The sequence below is a fragment of the Ornithorhynchus anatinus genome, chromosome 5 (genome assembly GCF_004115215.2).
Source record: "Ornithorhynchus anatinus isolate Pmale09 chromosome 5, mOrnAna1.pri.v4, whole genome shotgun sequence".
In the NCBI taxonomy this organism is placed as follows: domain Eukaryota; kingdom Metazoa; phylum Chordata; class Mammalia; order Monotremata; family Ornithorhynchidae; genus Ornithorhynchus; species Ornithorhynchus anatinus.
In genome coordinates, this window is record NC_041732.1 from 12282118 (window position 1) to 12297141 (window position 15024).

Consider the following 15024-nt stretch of genomic DNA (forward strand, 5'->3'; position numbering starts at 1 on the left):
AGGTAATTGAGGCACAGGGAAGTTAAGTGACTTGTCCAAGGTCACACAGCAGGCAAGTGGTAGAACCAGAGTTAGAACCCAGGTCCTCCGATTACCAGGCCAATGCTCTTTCCAAGGGGCCTCACTGCTCCCCACCTATGTATTTTTTTTTCCAGCACTTAGTATAATCCTTTGCACACTGTAAATACTTAATAAATTGTTCTCCCCCAAGCACTTGGGACAGTGCTCTGCGCACAATAAGGGCTCAATAAATATGATTGATGGCTTGAATAAGTACTATTACTACTGTTTAAAGATTGCATCATTCAGTAGTCCAGCATATATTTCTGCCCTTAGGGGATTGAAGAAGGGAAGGATGGAAATACCCCCAGGCCCCTTGGAGGGGTCATTTCTGTCTAGAGAAACTGCCAAATTTGCCATCCTAAGCCTAAGCTTAGTTGATCTGGGTATTAATCCATCCGTGAGTGAGGGATGCAGAGGAGCCAAAGAATAAGACTGAGATGCAACTTAGCCTAGAGGATAGCACACAGGCTTGGGAGCCATAAGGACCTGGGTTCTAATTTCGGCTCTGTCAGCTGTCTGCTGTGTGACCTCGGGCAAGTCCCTTCACTTCTTTGTGACTCTGTTACCTCATCTGTAAAATGGGGATTAAGACTGAGACCCATGCAGGTCATGGACTGTTCAAATTTATTAGCTTATCTCTACCCTAGTGCTTAGTACAGTGCCTGGCACCTAGTAAGCACTTAAATACCATAAAATAAAAAGGTTGGGCGAGAGGGGAGTTTCCTCCATTCCCTGGTCATTGCTTCTTCTAAACTTGGAAGACTTTAGACCGGAAGCGAGCACAGTGGTGAAAGGGAGCGGTAGGGCCAGGGCTGGGTTCAGGAACAGGTTGTAGATGTGATGGGAATGTTTTTTGAGTTTGTAATGGAGTGGATATCACACCCTTCTTACCTGCCGAGACTACTGATTCTCGTCAACCTACGTGAGGCCTTGACTGCTCAGAGCCTTCTCTCCTAGACAGGGAAGATCCCATCCATGGTTCTGGCCAGCAGAGACGCTGGAAATACGGGAGACTTGGGCTCGGGCGGCTCATTCCGTTACCCGTTGTGGCAGGCTACCCATTTTTGAATTTCGATATGATGGAGGGCTAATGTTTAGCCAGTTCTTTTGCCTTATAGCCACCTGAAGCAAAAGCACACTTCTGCAGTGTTTCACAGCTGCGGAATCCGTTTTGGAATGGGATAAGTATGCCCGTGGGTTGAAATAGAGGCTACCAAGATCAAAGCCAACTGCTCTCAGGTTTGGGGAATAACATGCATCATGCAGCACAAAGCAGCTCCTCCATTGAGGCTTGGGGCCTGTAGGGGCCACGGCAGCCCCAGCTCCAAAGTACGTTTTCTCCGAGAACCATACGTTGTCTTCAGAAGATGTGCACGTGGCTCAAGAGCCTAAATTCCCCATCTCTCTTTAGTATTCCTCCTGCTTTTCATAGATGTCCCGGTGAGTCTGGGTCATTGAACATATGGTGTCCATAGCAGGCTGTTTCCCTTCATTCATCTCGGAGGCCCAAGGAGCAATGACAGGTTTGAATTGGTGGCCCTTTAACTTAATCCTGGCTGGGATACAGACCTTGCCTCACTCCAGAGTCATCTCCTTGTTTATTAATGAAAATGGGTTATGTTTTCCACTCCATCCAGATGCTCTGGTGAGTGTACCCAGTACTAAATGGTAATCCTAAAGGACCGAGTTTAAATCCTTCCTCTGTCGGTCTTGAGGGAATAGATTAATGCCTTTGTAGCCAAAAGATTTTTTTCAACTCTGATTCTTCTTGTGTTAGAAGAAATAGATAAGGTTTCCGCAGCAAATAAAACTAGTAATCAGGCAAAAGAGACAACCACTTTGGGCATCGATCACTTTGCCTATTAGTTCCCCTTAAAATATAGCCAAATTCACCACAAAATGAAATACTAGCTCCACTAACAAGGAAATTGGTATAGAGCGCATCCGGCCATCAGAGGCGAAATTTGTTTTCATCAGTCCTAGGAGTGTTATAAGGCTTAGTTTTGATATCTCCATTTTCCTTAGGTCAGACGATTTCCTGATTGGACTTCATTTCAGTTGTTAAAAGTAAAGCTGTCTTTTGACACTGAACATCTGTAATTTGGCCTGCATTCACAGCCACTGCAGCTCAGTTCCTGCTTTTGTGTCATTCTTGCGAGTTCTATCCAGATGAAAAGATTTGCGGTGCAACTATCCACGAATTTGGTTTGCATTCTCTTTTCGAGTAGAAGATGCGATGACAGGGTTAATTTCTTTCCAACACAGGGTGTGAAAAAATCTTCCAAAAGCGAATGTGGGGCTGACGTTTGGAAGGGAAGGGTTTTCGTTACAAGATTTGGGCAACTTATTAGTTCCCATTTTAAACTGCTACTGGAAACAGAATATTCATTTTGAGTTTGGGGACGTAGCGAAGCAACACCATATAAAGGTGATAATTGTTGTACTTTACTGGAAGTGAAATTAAAGGTCATGAAGCTTTTATTGTCTCAGAAGCAGAAAATATCTTGTGAAAAGAGATTCCAGTAGCCTCCCACCACCACAGTAGGGTTAAAATAGAGTCTCAGCTGAAAAGAAAGTTGAGCTGCGACTTCTTCCGGTCAGCTCACTCTTCAAGACCTAGTACGGCAAGCTCTTACTCCATTTTTTTTTCTGATTTAGAGAACGTACTCTCTCCGGCAAGAAAAAAAAACGTCATGAAATCTAGTTAATGTACAAAATCCACTGTAGAATTCTGAAGTTGGTGGATTGATATTTACTCCCCTGGCAGTGCTTTGCACACAGTAAGAGCTCAGTAAATGCGAATGAATGAATCAGTGACCACCAGATCAGTTGCGGAATGAGTTCTGCCTCAGCTGTAGTCTGTGGATCGTTCATTCATTCAATAGTATTTAAGAGCGCTTACTATGTGCATAGCACTGTACTAAGCGCTTGGAATGTACAAATCAGTTCTAGCCTCTCTGTAGTTTGTAGTTAACGAGACGGAATTTTTTCCTGTGTAGGTTGGTGGCCCGTTTGTTCCCTTTGCGAACTTCACCGGAATTCCAGTAGACACAGTGTCGATGTACGTTTTTGATCAGTTATTTTGATGCTTCCTTCCTCGCCAAATCAATTCACGTCAAGAAGCATTATTATTAATAATAAGAGTAATTATGGGATTTGTTAAGCACTTCCTATGTTCCCGGCACTGTACTAAGCGCTGGGATGGGTACAAGCAAATCAGGTTGGACACAGTCCCCATCCCATGCGGGGCTCACCGTCTCAATCGCCATTTTCCAGATGAGGTAACAGAGGCATAGAGAAGTGAAGGGACTTACCCAGGGTCAAATGAGACAAGTGGCGGAGCTGGGATTAGAACCCATGACCTTCTGACTCTCAGGCTCGTGTTCTATCCATTACGCCCTGCTGCAGCAGGACACTGGTTGCTCTGCGTTGGCCAGCAGTCAGTGGTATTTCTCGAGTGTTGTACTGAGGCCATGGGAGAGGACAGTACAACACAATTGGTCGATGAGATCCCTGTCCGCAAGGAGCTTACACTCTGGAGCGGAGCATGACTACTAGGTGGGTCAGTTCAGCCGTGGTGGCCCTGCCTTCCCATCTTTTGTACTGGCCTCCGAATCCCAATACCCTGCTTGGGAAAAACCCGGCCTGGATTGCCGTTGATTTACTTGGGGCGTCTACAGCAGTCTTCTATGCACTTCCCTACCTCTGAGCCTTTTCCTCTCTGTTTCTCGCCTAGGTGCCTATATTTTGTATCTCAAATCTTCTCTTTCCGTTGCCTTTTTTCCCCCCCCATAATTCTTCCCAGGTCTTCTTGCTCTCAGTAAATACCATAGATTGACTGATTTTTCTCATTCAATTTACCATGGCTACTATCCTTAATCCTTCAGTGTTGCTGCTGACCACATCTTTTACCTTATATATATGTGTGTGTGTGTGTGTATATTTATATATAATGGTATTTGTTAAGCGCTTACTATGTGCAAAGCACTGTTCTAAGTTCTGGGGGGGGGATACAGGGAGTTCAGGTTGTCCCTCGTGGGGCTCACAGTCTTCATCCCCATTTTACAGATGAGATAACTGAGGCTCAGAGAAGTGGAGGTCCAAGGTCACCCAGCTGACAAGTGGGGGAGCCGGGATTAGAACCCACGACCTCCGACTCCCAAGCCCAGACTCTTTCCACTGAGCCACGCTGCTTCTCTATCCATTACCTTATCCATTCACTCATTCAATTGTATTTATTGAGCGCCTTCTGTATGCAGAACACTATACTAAGCGCTTGAGAGAGTGGAGTAGAACAATAAACAGAAACGTTCCCTGCCCACACCGAGCTTATAGTCTAGATGGGGAGGCAAGACATTAATATAAATACATAAATTACAGGTATGTACAATAAGTTTTGTGGGGTTGGAAGGGGAGATGATTAAAGGGAGCAAGTCAGGGTGATACAGAAGGGAACGGGAGAAGAGCAAAGGAGGGCTTAGTCAGGGAAAGCCTCTTGGAGGAGATGTGCCTTCCATAAGGCTTCGAAGGTGGGGAGAGTAATTGTCTGTCGAATTTGAGGAGGGAGGGTGTTCCAGGCCAGAGGCAGGATGTGGGCGAGGGGTCTGCGGCGAGATAAACGAGATCAAAGTAGTGAGAAGGTCAGCATTAGAGGAGCGAAGTGTGTGGGCTGGGTTGCAGTGGGAGAATAGTGAGGTGAGGTAGGATGGAGCAAGGTGATTGCCTCCCTCTTCCCTCTCTTCTACACGTATGACTGCCTGGTGTTGTCACTGCTTAACAGAAACCTGAGCGATATAGAAAATATGTAAGTTTAGGTCCCGAAACTAAATGTCAGATTGCTCATTTCCCGAAGCGCCTCGAAGACCCGGAAGCTAAGGCTTTTACCTATTGAACTGTGTGCATCACCTTCCCTTTCAAAATATCTTTCATTTCTAAAATGCTTTGCACTCATAGCTCAGTGAGTACTTTGGTATTCGGGCTGAGGCCTGGGGCCTTCGCGTCGAAAGACCCGATGTCAGGAAGTGGCCAGGTTGACCTGATGCCGATTCTGCTGACCTTTGCCCTCTCATCGCATGTTGATTCTCGTCATTTTCCTGTAATCCCGTAGGAAGTCGTATTCTCTTCCTGACTTAGTGGGCTTGCTTGGAAAGCCTCTGGGTTTCTGATGGACTCTGACCTCGTTTTCCTCTTGTCCCTTCCCTCCTTTCCCTCACGTGATTGGTTATCCCTACCTCCTCCATCCATTCCCAACTCCAACCCTCCCACGGTTTCATCTTTTGTTTACTTGAGATCTGGCTGCCCGCTGACTGGAGAAATTCGTATTGAAGCCATATGGGTTAAATAAAACAAACTAAAAAGCAAGAAAGAAGTATGTGTTCTTCCTGCTTCCTGTGTTTATGTGATCTGTTTTTATGTTGTTAAGGTTGTCGTCCAGCTGCCTCCCAAACAGTTAGAAAAGGCGCTGTGGCTTCTGACTGAGACCAGATGTAGGGAAGGATCATCTGGGAACCAAGCGAGAGGAACCGTACAGGGCTCCATGCACTGAAAAGTACCTCATTTGCCCACCAGCCAATGGTTTTGGGGTTTTTTTTGTTTCTCTCCCCCACGCACCCCCGCCCCCCCCAAGGCACGGGCAAGAGAGATGACAGACACCAAATAGACAAGCTTGAGATTCTGGAGAGGCCCTTGACCTCCGGGGAGGCTTTCAGAAATAATCTGGCCAAATTAGAAGTGCTTTGAGCCATTCAAGATGACAGGCATACAGCTGTTCCTTTTTGGAGAAAAATAACACTTATTAGTGTGTTTGTATGAGTCCAGTTTGATCGAATTGGCTGAAAAATTTTCCCCATATCACAAATATGATAATTGTGAAAGATGAGACTGGCGGAGCCGATGAAGGGAGCAGGCTAGAGGGGCGTGTGTGGGGTGATGGAACCCCACCTTAAAAATGGCCCTCTAGCTCACTTAAGCCTTGAGGATATATTGAGATTTGTTTACATTAAGGTACTCTATCTCCTTTGCTTTGGATCTGCTCTTAGCATTAATAAGAAGAGCCGACCTTTCTTGGAAAGAATGACCCTGAACTTTTTCATGCGGTGACACTTCTGCTCCAAGATCTTGAATGATCTGAACTGGGTTGAGGAGGGGTTTCTTTATGGGTTGTATTTTGGTTTTTGAGGTCTAGGTTGGTGGGGATAGCTGCCCCTGGGCATTGCTAATGAGTAGCACCTGGAAGGTACGGCCCCTTTTATTTTGGAGCTTTCACTCAGGGCTTCGTTGAAAGGCATGAAACCTATAATTAAAAGGACTTTGGTAAACATAGGGGTTAATGGAGGGAATTACCATGCAGTTTTCTAAGAAAAAAATGTAAAATACCAGTTTTGATTCTTACAGGAGGAAGCTGGGAAATTCCATTGCCTCTGCCTAGTTTTTCCTGAAGCAAAACCGAGGAGTGCTAATAGGGAGAGGGCTGTCTATAAATGGTATGCAGAGGCAATTCGTTAGAAAAACCTAAATATGCGCGTAGGCAAACAGTAGCAATCAGTGGTAGTTATTGAGTGTTCACTGTGTTGGTACAGCAGAGGTGGTAGACTCATTCCCTGCCCACCAGGAGCTTACAGTATTAAGATTCTAGATCCAAAACCCGATGGGTGTTCGAGCATCAGCTTTATTTTCGAATCAGATCGCTTCATAGAAAACATAGCATCAGAATACATACATATTCACTCTCTCGCTCTCTCTGTTCCCTTCCCCCACTCCCCATTTTCCCCCAGAAACCATCTGAATGAAGTGATTCAATGCTAGTTCTACCTCAGTGTGTTTTCAGGATCACATTTTTAATTGCTGCTCTACTCCATCTCCTTTGCATTACTACCTTCAAGGAGGTTACCGCCGAGAGATTCAGGGAATGCATCTTTAGGATTCTTATTCTTTAAAGTCAAGGATTTTTTTTTTCCTGAGACATTTGTCTTCCACCCACACGTTTGAAGTTTGAGGTCAATTCTTGGTATTTGATTCGAAGATCGCATCCTGTACCGGATCAGGGAAGGCTCCTCCTTTCGGCTGCTTCTAGTGAAGCCCTTGGTGAGCCTTGAAAGGGAAAAAACAAAATTTCACTCCTGTGGGGTGGTAGATGAAATGACTCCGTGGGGGTATGTGACCTCTTCTTTTTTTTTCAGTCCCAGCCGTCTGCAAGCTCTTGTAATTTTATCTTTTCTTCCACTTAAGCTTATATGTTTCCTGCCCATAGGTGTGTGCTATTTCTGCCGGTGTGGTGGGTATTTCTGAGCTGGAAGTGTGGTTTCTTTGATTCAGGACCACATCAATCTGCTTACCTCTCCCCATTTCCCCTGCTGTATTTCCTTAGGCAGGCTCAATTTGTCATTTTTTTTAAGCTAGGGATGAATCATCTGGGACTCTGGATGAGTGAGTGAGAGCCGGATAATACTGCAATAACAATACCTTTCATTTATGGAATAATACTCCTAAGTGCTTGCCATCTGAGGCTCTCGGTGTTTAGTGAAGCACTTTATCTCTTTAGTCCTCATAACACTGGTGGGTTAGGTCAGTTTTATTGTCCACATATGGAGAAATGAAGACAAAAGAGGTCAAGTAGCTTGCTCGGTATCAGAGTGCTCGACAATAACTTCACAATAGTGACTCTTCAAAACTCTTCACATCTCCTCTTGGATGTGAAGAACATGTATTTGAAACGGTTCTACGTGAATGGAGGATAATTGCCTAAAATGCTGTTAAAATTCTTGAGAAAATTGGTTTGTCTGGTATCCCGGCAGTTCTAATCAGTAGGTACAGAAAGTGATCCTAGCTTTTGAGGTTGGATGGTCCTCCGGCTGTTGTGCCGATAGGAAATCTGTAGTGACTCACGCTTCTCCTGATTCCCATCTGACAAACCCAACGCAAAGCTTTCCAGTGACATCATGAGAGCGGATGCAGCCGTGGAACTCTGCTACTTAGGCAGGGCCCTCTCCCCTCTCGCTAGGTCAAGCGAAGAGGTTGGAAATTGAATCGAGAAGGCTAGAGTATGGAGAATGTCCGTGCGACACTTGGATTCAGGCCAAACCGAAGAACCCTGGAGTAATTGGAGCATCCGACCTTCTCTATAATAGTACTTACTAAATGTTTTCTGTGCGCCAACCACTGTTTTAAGCATTGGCGTAGATAAAAGTTAATAAGGTTGAACAAAGTCCCAATCCCACAAGGGGCTCGCACTCTTAATCCCCGTTTTACAGATGAGGGAACCGAGGCCCAGAGAAGTTAAGTGACTTGCCCAAGGTCACCCCGCAGACATATGCAGGAGCCAGGTTTAGAACCCAGATCCTTCTGACTTCCAGGCCCTTGCCCTATCCACTAAGCCGTGCTGCTTCTCAGCAGCAGAACCTGGGCCCAGCACAGGTAACCCAACGCCATCTCTGACTTTTAGAGCGGTTACACCGGAGCCACCTTCGTGCAGTCCCGCACACTCTCTAGATTGTAAGATCGTTGCAGGCAGGAAACGTGTTTGCGAACTCTGTTGTATTATCCTCTCCTAAGCGCTTAGTTCACGTGCTCCGCACACGGTCAGCACTCCGTAAATACCACGAATCGACTGATCGATGAATTGGTAAAACAGGATCCCAGAGGGTGGAACGCAGTCATCACCCTTGCAGTCATTGCCACCATTCCCTGTCCCTTCCCCCGCACGGATACACGAGGAGAATGGAAGACTGCCGTTCTCTTTGGAGCTCTGAATCGGGATAACAGTCGACGGGGTGGACGTAAACTCTTCGGAGATGCAATGGAGCAATTCCTCAGCCGAGGTGGCACAGCACGGGCAGTTGGGAGGTGGCAGGAGGAAGACCGGTCAGCCGGGCATGCAGCAGTTGGAATGGGTGAGGCTCTTGGAGTAGAGGCTTGTCAAGGCGACGACTTGTTGCGGGAGAAAGTAAGATGAGGTCTGAGACCCTGGGTAACGAGCGAGAGCAGTCCAGCCAGGAATAGCGTTGACGTGTCCGTGATTTGGAAGGGATTGTCGGTCAGGCACTGGCCTTGTGAGTCCAGTGCCTCTCAGAGAAGTATCTCCTTCCCGGGAGCAGCATCTTTGCACTAGAAGGACAGCTAGATCAACAACCAGCCCCGAACGTGTCAAGTTCAGCAAGATTGGCGCTTAAGGAGCCGTGACTTCTCCCGGAAGCATTCAGGCTGTTATTTATATTTCTACCTTCTCTTTCCTCCCAGAGAGATGGAAAATCTGATGGCTAGTTCAACCCTCCCCCCACTGTTTGCAGACGATGATGGCTCCAAAGAGAGCAGCGATATGGCCACGACTGGGTAAGGATCTGCCAGATGGGGAATCCCCGGAGAGACGGGGGCCGGGGCTAATTCCCACCGGGGTGTTGGCGGCCAGCTCAGTACAGTCTTCGGAACTCGTGCGAACTCGGGTCTCGGGCGTTCTGTCCGTGCACGTGCTTCGGAGAGCAGTTTCTGAGTGAGGGGCACCAAGGAAGAGGATTTTCATCACTCGGATGTAAGGTTCATGTACTCTTGTAATCTGTTGAGATCCATTATGAACTTCTTTATAGTCTGCGGCCTGCTGTCATTTGCAAAGCTCAGGCTCCGATGAATAACCTGAGACAGTAGAGCTCTAAATCTAGTTGTTGCTGGTTTTTCTTCTTTTATTGCGCTTCTGTGGCCCGAGCTTTAGAGAATCTCAGTTAAAGGATTAGTCCCCATCAAGGAAATTCCCACCAAAGGAATAACCCAGAAAAACAAATGCGTTTCTGTATCTGCCAACAGCCGCCCCTATTCCCACAGATTATAAAACAGCATTGCCTTCCCAAATACCTAATGACAAAAGGCTAGAAGCTTTAAATTAAGAATCCGTGTCCTTTTAACAAGTCGCTTAAGCGTTCAATGGACCCCAGCTTGACTTCTTAACTCATTTTTCCTGGGATTTGGCTTTCTGACCCAGGTAAGGATAGTGCAGAAATGTATGTATGACAGGCCGAACATAGAGGAGAAAACCCCAGGCTTTCCCAATCTTTGGGCCAAGCAATGTGTAGCTTGGGGATTTTTGCGGATTTCAGATACAGGCCTCAGTTTATGGTCTGGCACAAACATCGGTGCCGCCACCACATATCTTGGTTGAAGGACCTGGAGTTAGGATCTGCTCCGACAGGGAGGGAAGGCGCTGAGTCGGGGGCCAGGGCCTGGGGGTCGGGGATCGGAGGGCGGGGCGAGGAAAGAGAGGCCACCACTAGAGTTTGAGCATTGAGAATACTTGGGACTTTCCTACTGGCTTGGGTTACCTTTCCCTTGCAGGTGTCCTACTTAAAATCCACATCTTTAATAAGTATTTGTGTCAAGTTCTTTCCCAAAGAGCAGACATATGTAAAATTAAGATGAGTTGGAAACTAATTCTCATTCCTGTCCCTGTCTTTGACCTCTCTGAGTTGATAAGCTCCTTGTGGGCAGAGAACGTGTCTACCAACTGGGTTGTTTTGCACACTCCCACACATTTAGTACAGCGCTCTGCACAAAGTAAGCTCTCAGTAATTGCCATCCACTGATAGATTTTTAACAACAAGGGTGCTGGTCTTACCTTTGATAATGGACTTTGATTCATGTTAGTCTAGACTGAAGGACACCCTGAGAGAAAATGTCTCTAGTGCCACCCCAGCCTTTCCTTGGACCTTCTGCAGTGTCACCGGAAGGAGTAGTTTGCTACTTAGGAAGCATGAAGTCTGGAAGAGAAGCAGCATGGCTTAATGGAGTGTCTGCTTTGTGACCTTGGGCAAGTCACTTCACTTCTATCTGTTGCCGACTTGTTCATCCCAAGCGCTTAGTACAGTGCTCTGCACATAGTAAGCGCTCAATAAATACTATTGAATGAATGAATGAATGAATTCTATGTGCCTCAGTTACTTCATCTGTAAAATGAGGATTGAGCCCCAAGTGGGACCAGGAGGACTGTGTCCAACCTCATTAGCTTATATATTCTCCAGCGCAGAGTACAGTGCCTGGCACGTAGTAAGTGCTTAAATAACTTCCATTTTTTTAGGGCATTTTAGAGGCAAAAGATAAGCAAGGCGATACAGTCATTGTTTGGAGGGAATCAATTCTCTGAGCACTTGGGAGAATTCAACAGAAGCAAGACACGAGGTCCCTTCCCTCAAGTAGTTCCCAGTTTAATGGGAAAGGAAGACAAAAAGTATTTACAAATTGTGTGAGTAGGAGGATTAAAGAGGAAGTAATTCAACTGTATCGGTGTGAAGTAGCAAAGTAAATAACTGGGTGTACAAATCAAAATCCGAATGAAGTCTTGAAAAGTCTATTCATGAGACTGAGTGGTTTCCCTCAAGAAATGAAAACCTCTGCTTAAAAAAAAAAATCCTTTATAATTGTTGTGAGAGGCCTGCACAAGACCATGTGGCCAATTTATGTTGGGTGGCTGATGAGTGGATTGTCAAGGCAGTGAAGCAAATGCAAAGTCCATGTGTGTTGGGGAAAAGAGGGAGTTGTTCATTCTGCTGTTGGCTGATCTTATGTATATTCTGTCTTCTTATTCAGGCTCTCCCACCCAGAGGCTCCATACAGTGGAGGAGCCTCCCAGTCCTCGAACAATCCGGACTTTGTGGAGGACCTAACGCAGGTCCCATTACTCCAAAACGAGTCTTCAAATACAGCAGAGAGTAGCGAACAGAGGCATGAGGAGGAGGTGAGCCGATGTTTTTCATTTCTTCCTCTGATTTGCTTTTATCACCGAGAAGTGTACTTGAGGGCTTTCTCTGTGCTGTGTTGTGGGGAATTACAAAGAAGAGTAAGAGACAGAAGCCATCAATACGATAGCCTCAGCGTCCATCATCCGTCATCGTTCCCTACGCAAGGTTATTCCAGTGGGACTCTTAAGTTCATCTCCGGTTTCCACTGCCAGGCTTCTCGTTTTCTTCGTAACCATTTTCTCTCTGAAACACAACCTTTTTTATTGACATTTGGATCTGACAGAAACCATCCGAGAAATTTGTGACTTGAAGGCAAGGCTGGTGATCCATCGGCTAACCCAGATTTACCCCCCCGTTTTTTTCAACGTCCTATTTTACGCTCCTTACACTGTCTTCACACTCGCGCCTCCTTTTCCAGCCTGTAAAGAGCAACTGGCAAGATTCCCTTTTGTCTGTTGTCTGGTTTTGAAAGGGCTAATATTCATCTGTCATCTTGGCATCTTCCAGAGTTATAATGAATACTTGCTACCACTTCCAGTGGACCTGGGCGCCAGCCCTTACTAGTTGTAGTCTTCCAAGATTCTTAGAGGACTGAAGTAGAATTTGGCGTTCACACGGTCTGAGTCCGCAAAATAGCACCTTTTTCATTTTGCGTGTGGTTCCAACAGCCCCCGTGCTTAATCTTTTCCCACATAAAATGGTGAGGTGTAAAACCCTCGTGGCCGTGAAGCAAACTTGTTTTTCTTCATACAGAATTGCTCCTGTTTCCCCAAAAGTGGCTAGCCTCCAGATCAAAGCAAGCTATGAGCTCTTAGTCTCTGGATCATTTCCAGGCTCTGAGAATTGGAGCCAATGAGACAGGATTTTTCCTGTCCAGGAAGTGGCTGGGTCTTGTTTTCACATGACGTTAAGGAGTGGGACCCTGAAAATTGGCCCCGAGGGTTGGGCTAGTCAATCCCCTTATCTGTGCGTAAGCAATCTGAAATGGGAATACGGATTTTTAGAAAGGCCCAGAAATGAAGTGTAGTTGGGGGTACTTGTGATACTATTTTTAAATTTTGTGTTGGTAATACTATAAGCTTTTTTAGTGTCAGGACACAAGGTATAGTTTTTTGTTTAATGGTTTATCGTAGGTGCTTAATAATTATGGTAATTTGTTGAGCGCTTACTATGTGCAGAGTACTGTTCACAGGGTAAACAGATTGTCCCACGTGGGGCTCACATTTTTTAATCCCCATTTTTACAGATGAGGTAACTGAGACTCAAATAAGTTAAGTGACTTGCCCAAGATCACACAGCAGACAAGTGGCGGAACCGGGATTAGAACCCCCGACCTCTGACTCCCAAGCCCAGGCTCTTTCCACCAAGCCTTGCTGCTTCTCTAAGCCACGCTGCGTCTCTTAACATGTATCATGCATTTTTCTAAGCTCTGAGGTAGATGCAAGTTGATCAGGCTGTACATAGTCCTTATCCCACGGGGGGCTCACAGTGAAGTAGGAGGAAGAACAGGTGTTGAATCCCTGTGATGCAGTGGAGGAAGCTGGGGCACGGAGAGGTTTAGTGACTTGCTCAAGGTCACCCAGCAGGCAGAGGCAGAGCAAGGATTAGAACCCAGGTCACCTGTCTCCCAGGCCCGGGCTTTGTCCGCTTAGGGCCGTTCTGCGTCGCATTTAGAGTTTCAAAATCTCAACTGTCATCCTCTGGAGACAGGCCAAAAACCTGACGCCTGACCTCACTTCCTGCAGGGGGGCTGGGGAGAGGAAGGCTTGGAACCTGCGTAACTGCCCCATGGACTATAGGGACCTGGTGCCCTAGGAGCCCTGCAGGGCCTCACATTAGAATATCTCATCACACACTTGCCAGGGGCCAAGGTCAACCCCTCCGCCATCTTTCTCCCCATCTCAACCCCCATCCCTGGCCCAAGAGAGCCTGAGAGAGGTAGAGGACTCGACCGAGGAGCATTGCTACTTTGGGATGGTGTCGAGGCAGCCGTTTCTGGCCATTCACATTAAGGCTCAACATCGATGGAAGATGGAAACCTTCAGCTCCGAAGGCGCTGAAGGCTCTGCGGGCCATCGGTCATCCCTCGTAATCTAGAAAGAAACGGAGCTCTGAGGCCGTCCCTATTGGGTATCGATGTTGTACGTCTTCCCCTGTAACGTTAGACATTAGCCCCCGTCCGGCGTATTTTAATGGTTCCTGATCCGTTCCTCGGGGACACTGGCTAGGATCTAAGCCCAGTCGCGTGGGTGGGCCTGGCTCGCCTAAAGGACATCTGTGTGTGAGGGTCAGGCAAATAGTGGACTCCTTTCAGAGACCTAAGATGAACGACATGACTGAGAGTTTGTCTGTCCTTAGGGAAAGATTGGCTCTCTACAGCAGCCTTCTCAGAGTGTGACAGGACTGCCTGGTAATGTTGAGAAGGAATTACAAGCGAACCAAATGACTAACACCTCTGAACCTCTCAGGAAAACTTGAACTGCAGGCCTAGATACATAGGACAAGTTGAAAAGTTCTACCTGTTGAGGCTCTCCACAGGTTAAAGAAGTCCGAGTGCTGTCACCTAATTTTCCTCCCCGTCCTTCTGTTTGTGCAGCAAAGAAATAAACGGGGAGGTTGGTCCAAAGGAAGAAAGCGGAAGAAGCCTCTCCGAGACAGCAACGCTCCCAAATCTCCCCTCACGGGGTACGTGCGGTTCATGAATGAGAGACGGGAGCAGCTTCGAGCCAAGAGACCCGAAGTCCCGTTTCCAGAAATCACCCGGATGCTGGGCAATGAATGGAGCAAACTGCCCCCTGAGGAGAAACAGGTATCGCTCCAAAACCTCTTTCTCTGCTTGGCTCCGATGACTATTTCAAGAAGAACTTCTGCAGCAGGTGGAGAGGGACAAGGTTGTCTTCCGTGTGTTGTCACAGCAGCATCTAGGCAAGTGGAGTAATCGCAGGTTATCCCATTGCTCCGTTCCGTTGTGTAGCCCTGCTACGTAAAGCAAAGCAAGAACTGCTTTGTTCTGCTGCTTTACCTTTTTCCTCCGGGCAGGTAGGTACCAGCACCGATGCCAGCCTGCTGAATTTTGTACCCTTTGGTCATCTCTGTCTTGGTTGGAGAGAGATTTGTGGGGGATTGAGAGACAGAGCCACCGGCCAGTTGGGGAGGGTTTGGAGTGTCTTCACCGCCAAATCTCCAGCATTTCCAGGGCTGAGGAGGGAACTTGGAATCTGATGGGTTGCCTACCGTGGTTCTG

At 46.8% G+C, this 15024-nt stretch overlaps 1 protein-coding gene across 3 annotated transcripts in view; it reads left to right on the forward strand.

The window, feature by feature from the left end:
• Positions 1-15024, forward strand: part of HMG20A (high mobility group 20A) — a 55878-nt gene that overhangs the window by 28144 nt on the left and 12710 nt on the right. For all 3 annotated transcript variants that reach the window (XM_039912275.1, XM_001505859.4, XM_029065373.2), the window contains exons 2-4: positions 9298-9390; positions 11629-11776; positions 14377-14589. In XM_039912275.1, coding sequence (XP_039768209.1) covers positions 9302-9390; positions 11629-11776; positions 14377-14589 — 450 coding nt within the window. In that variant the 5' untranslated portion in view covers positions 9298-9301. The remainder of the gene's footprint in view (positions 1-9297; positions 9391-11628; positions 11777-14376; positions 14590-15024) is intronic.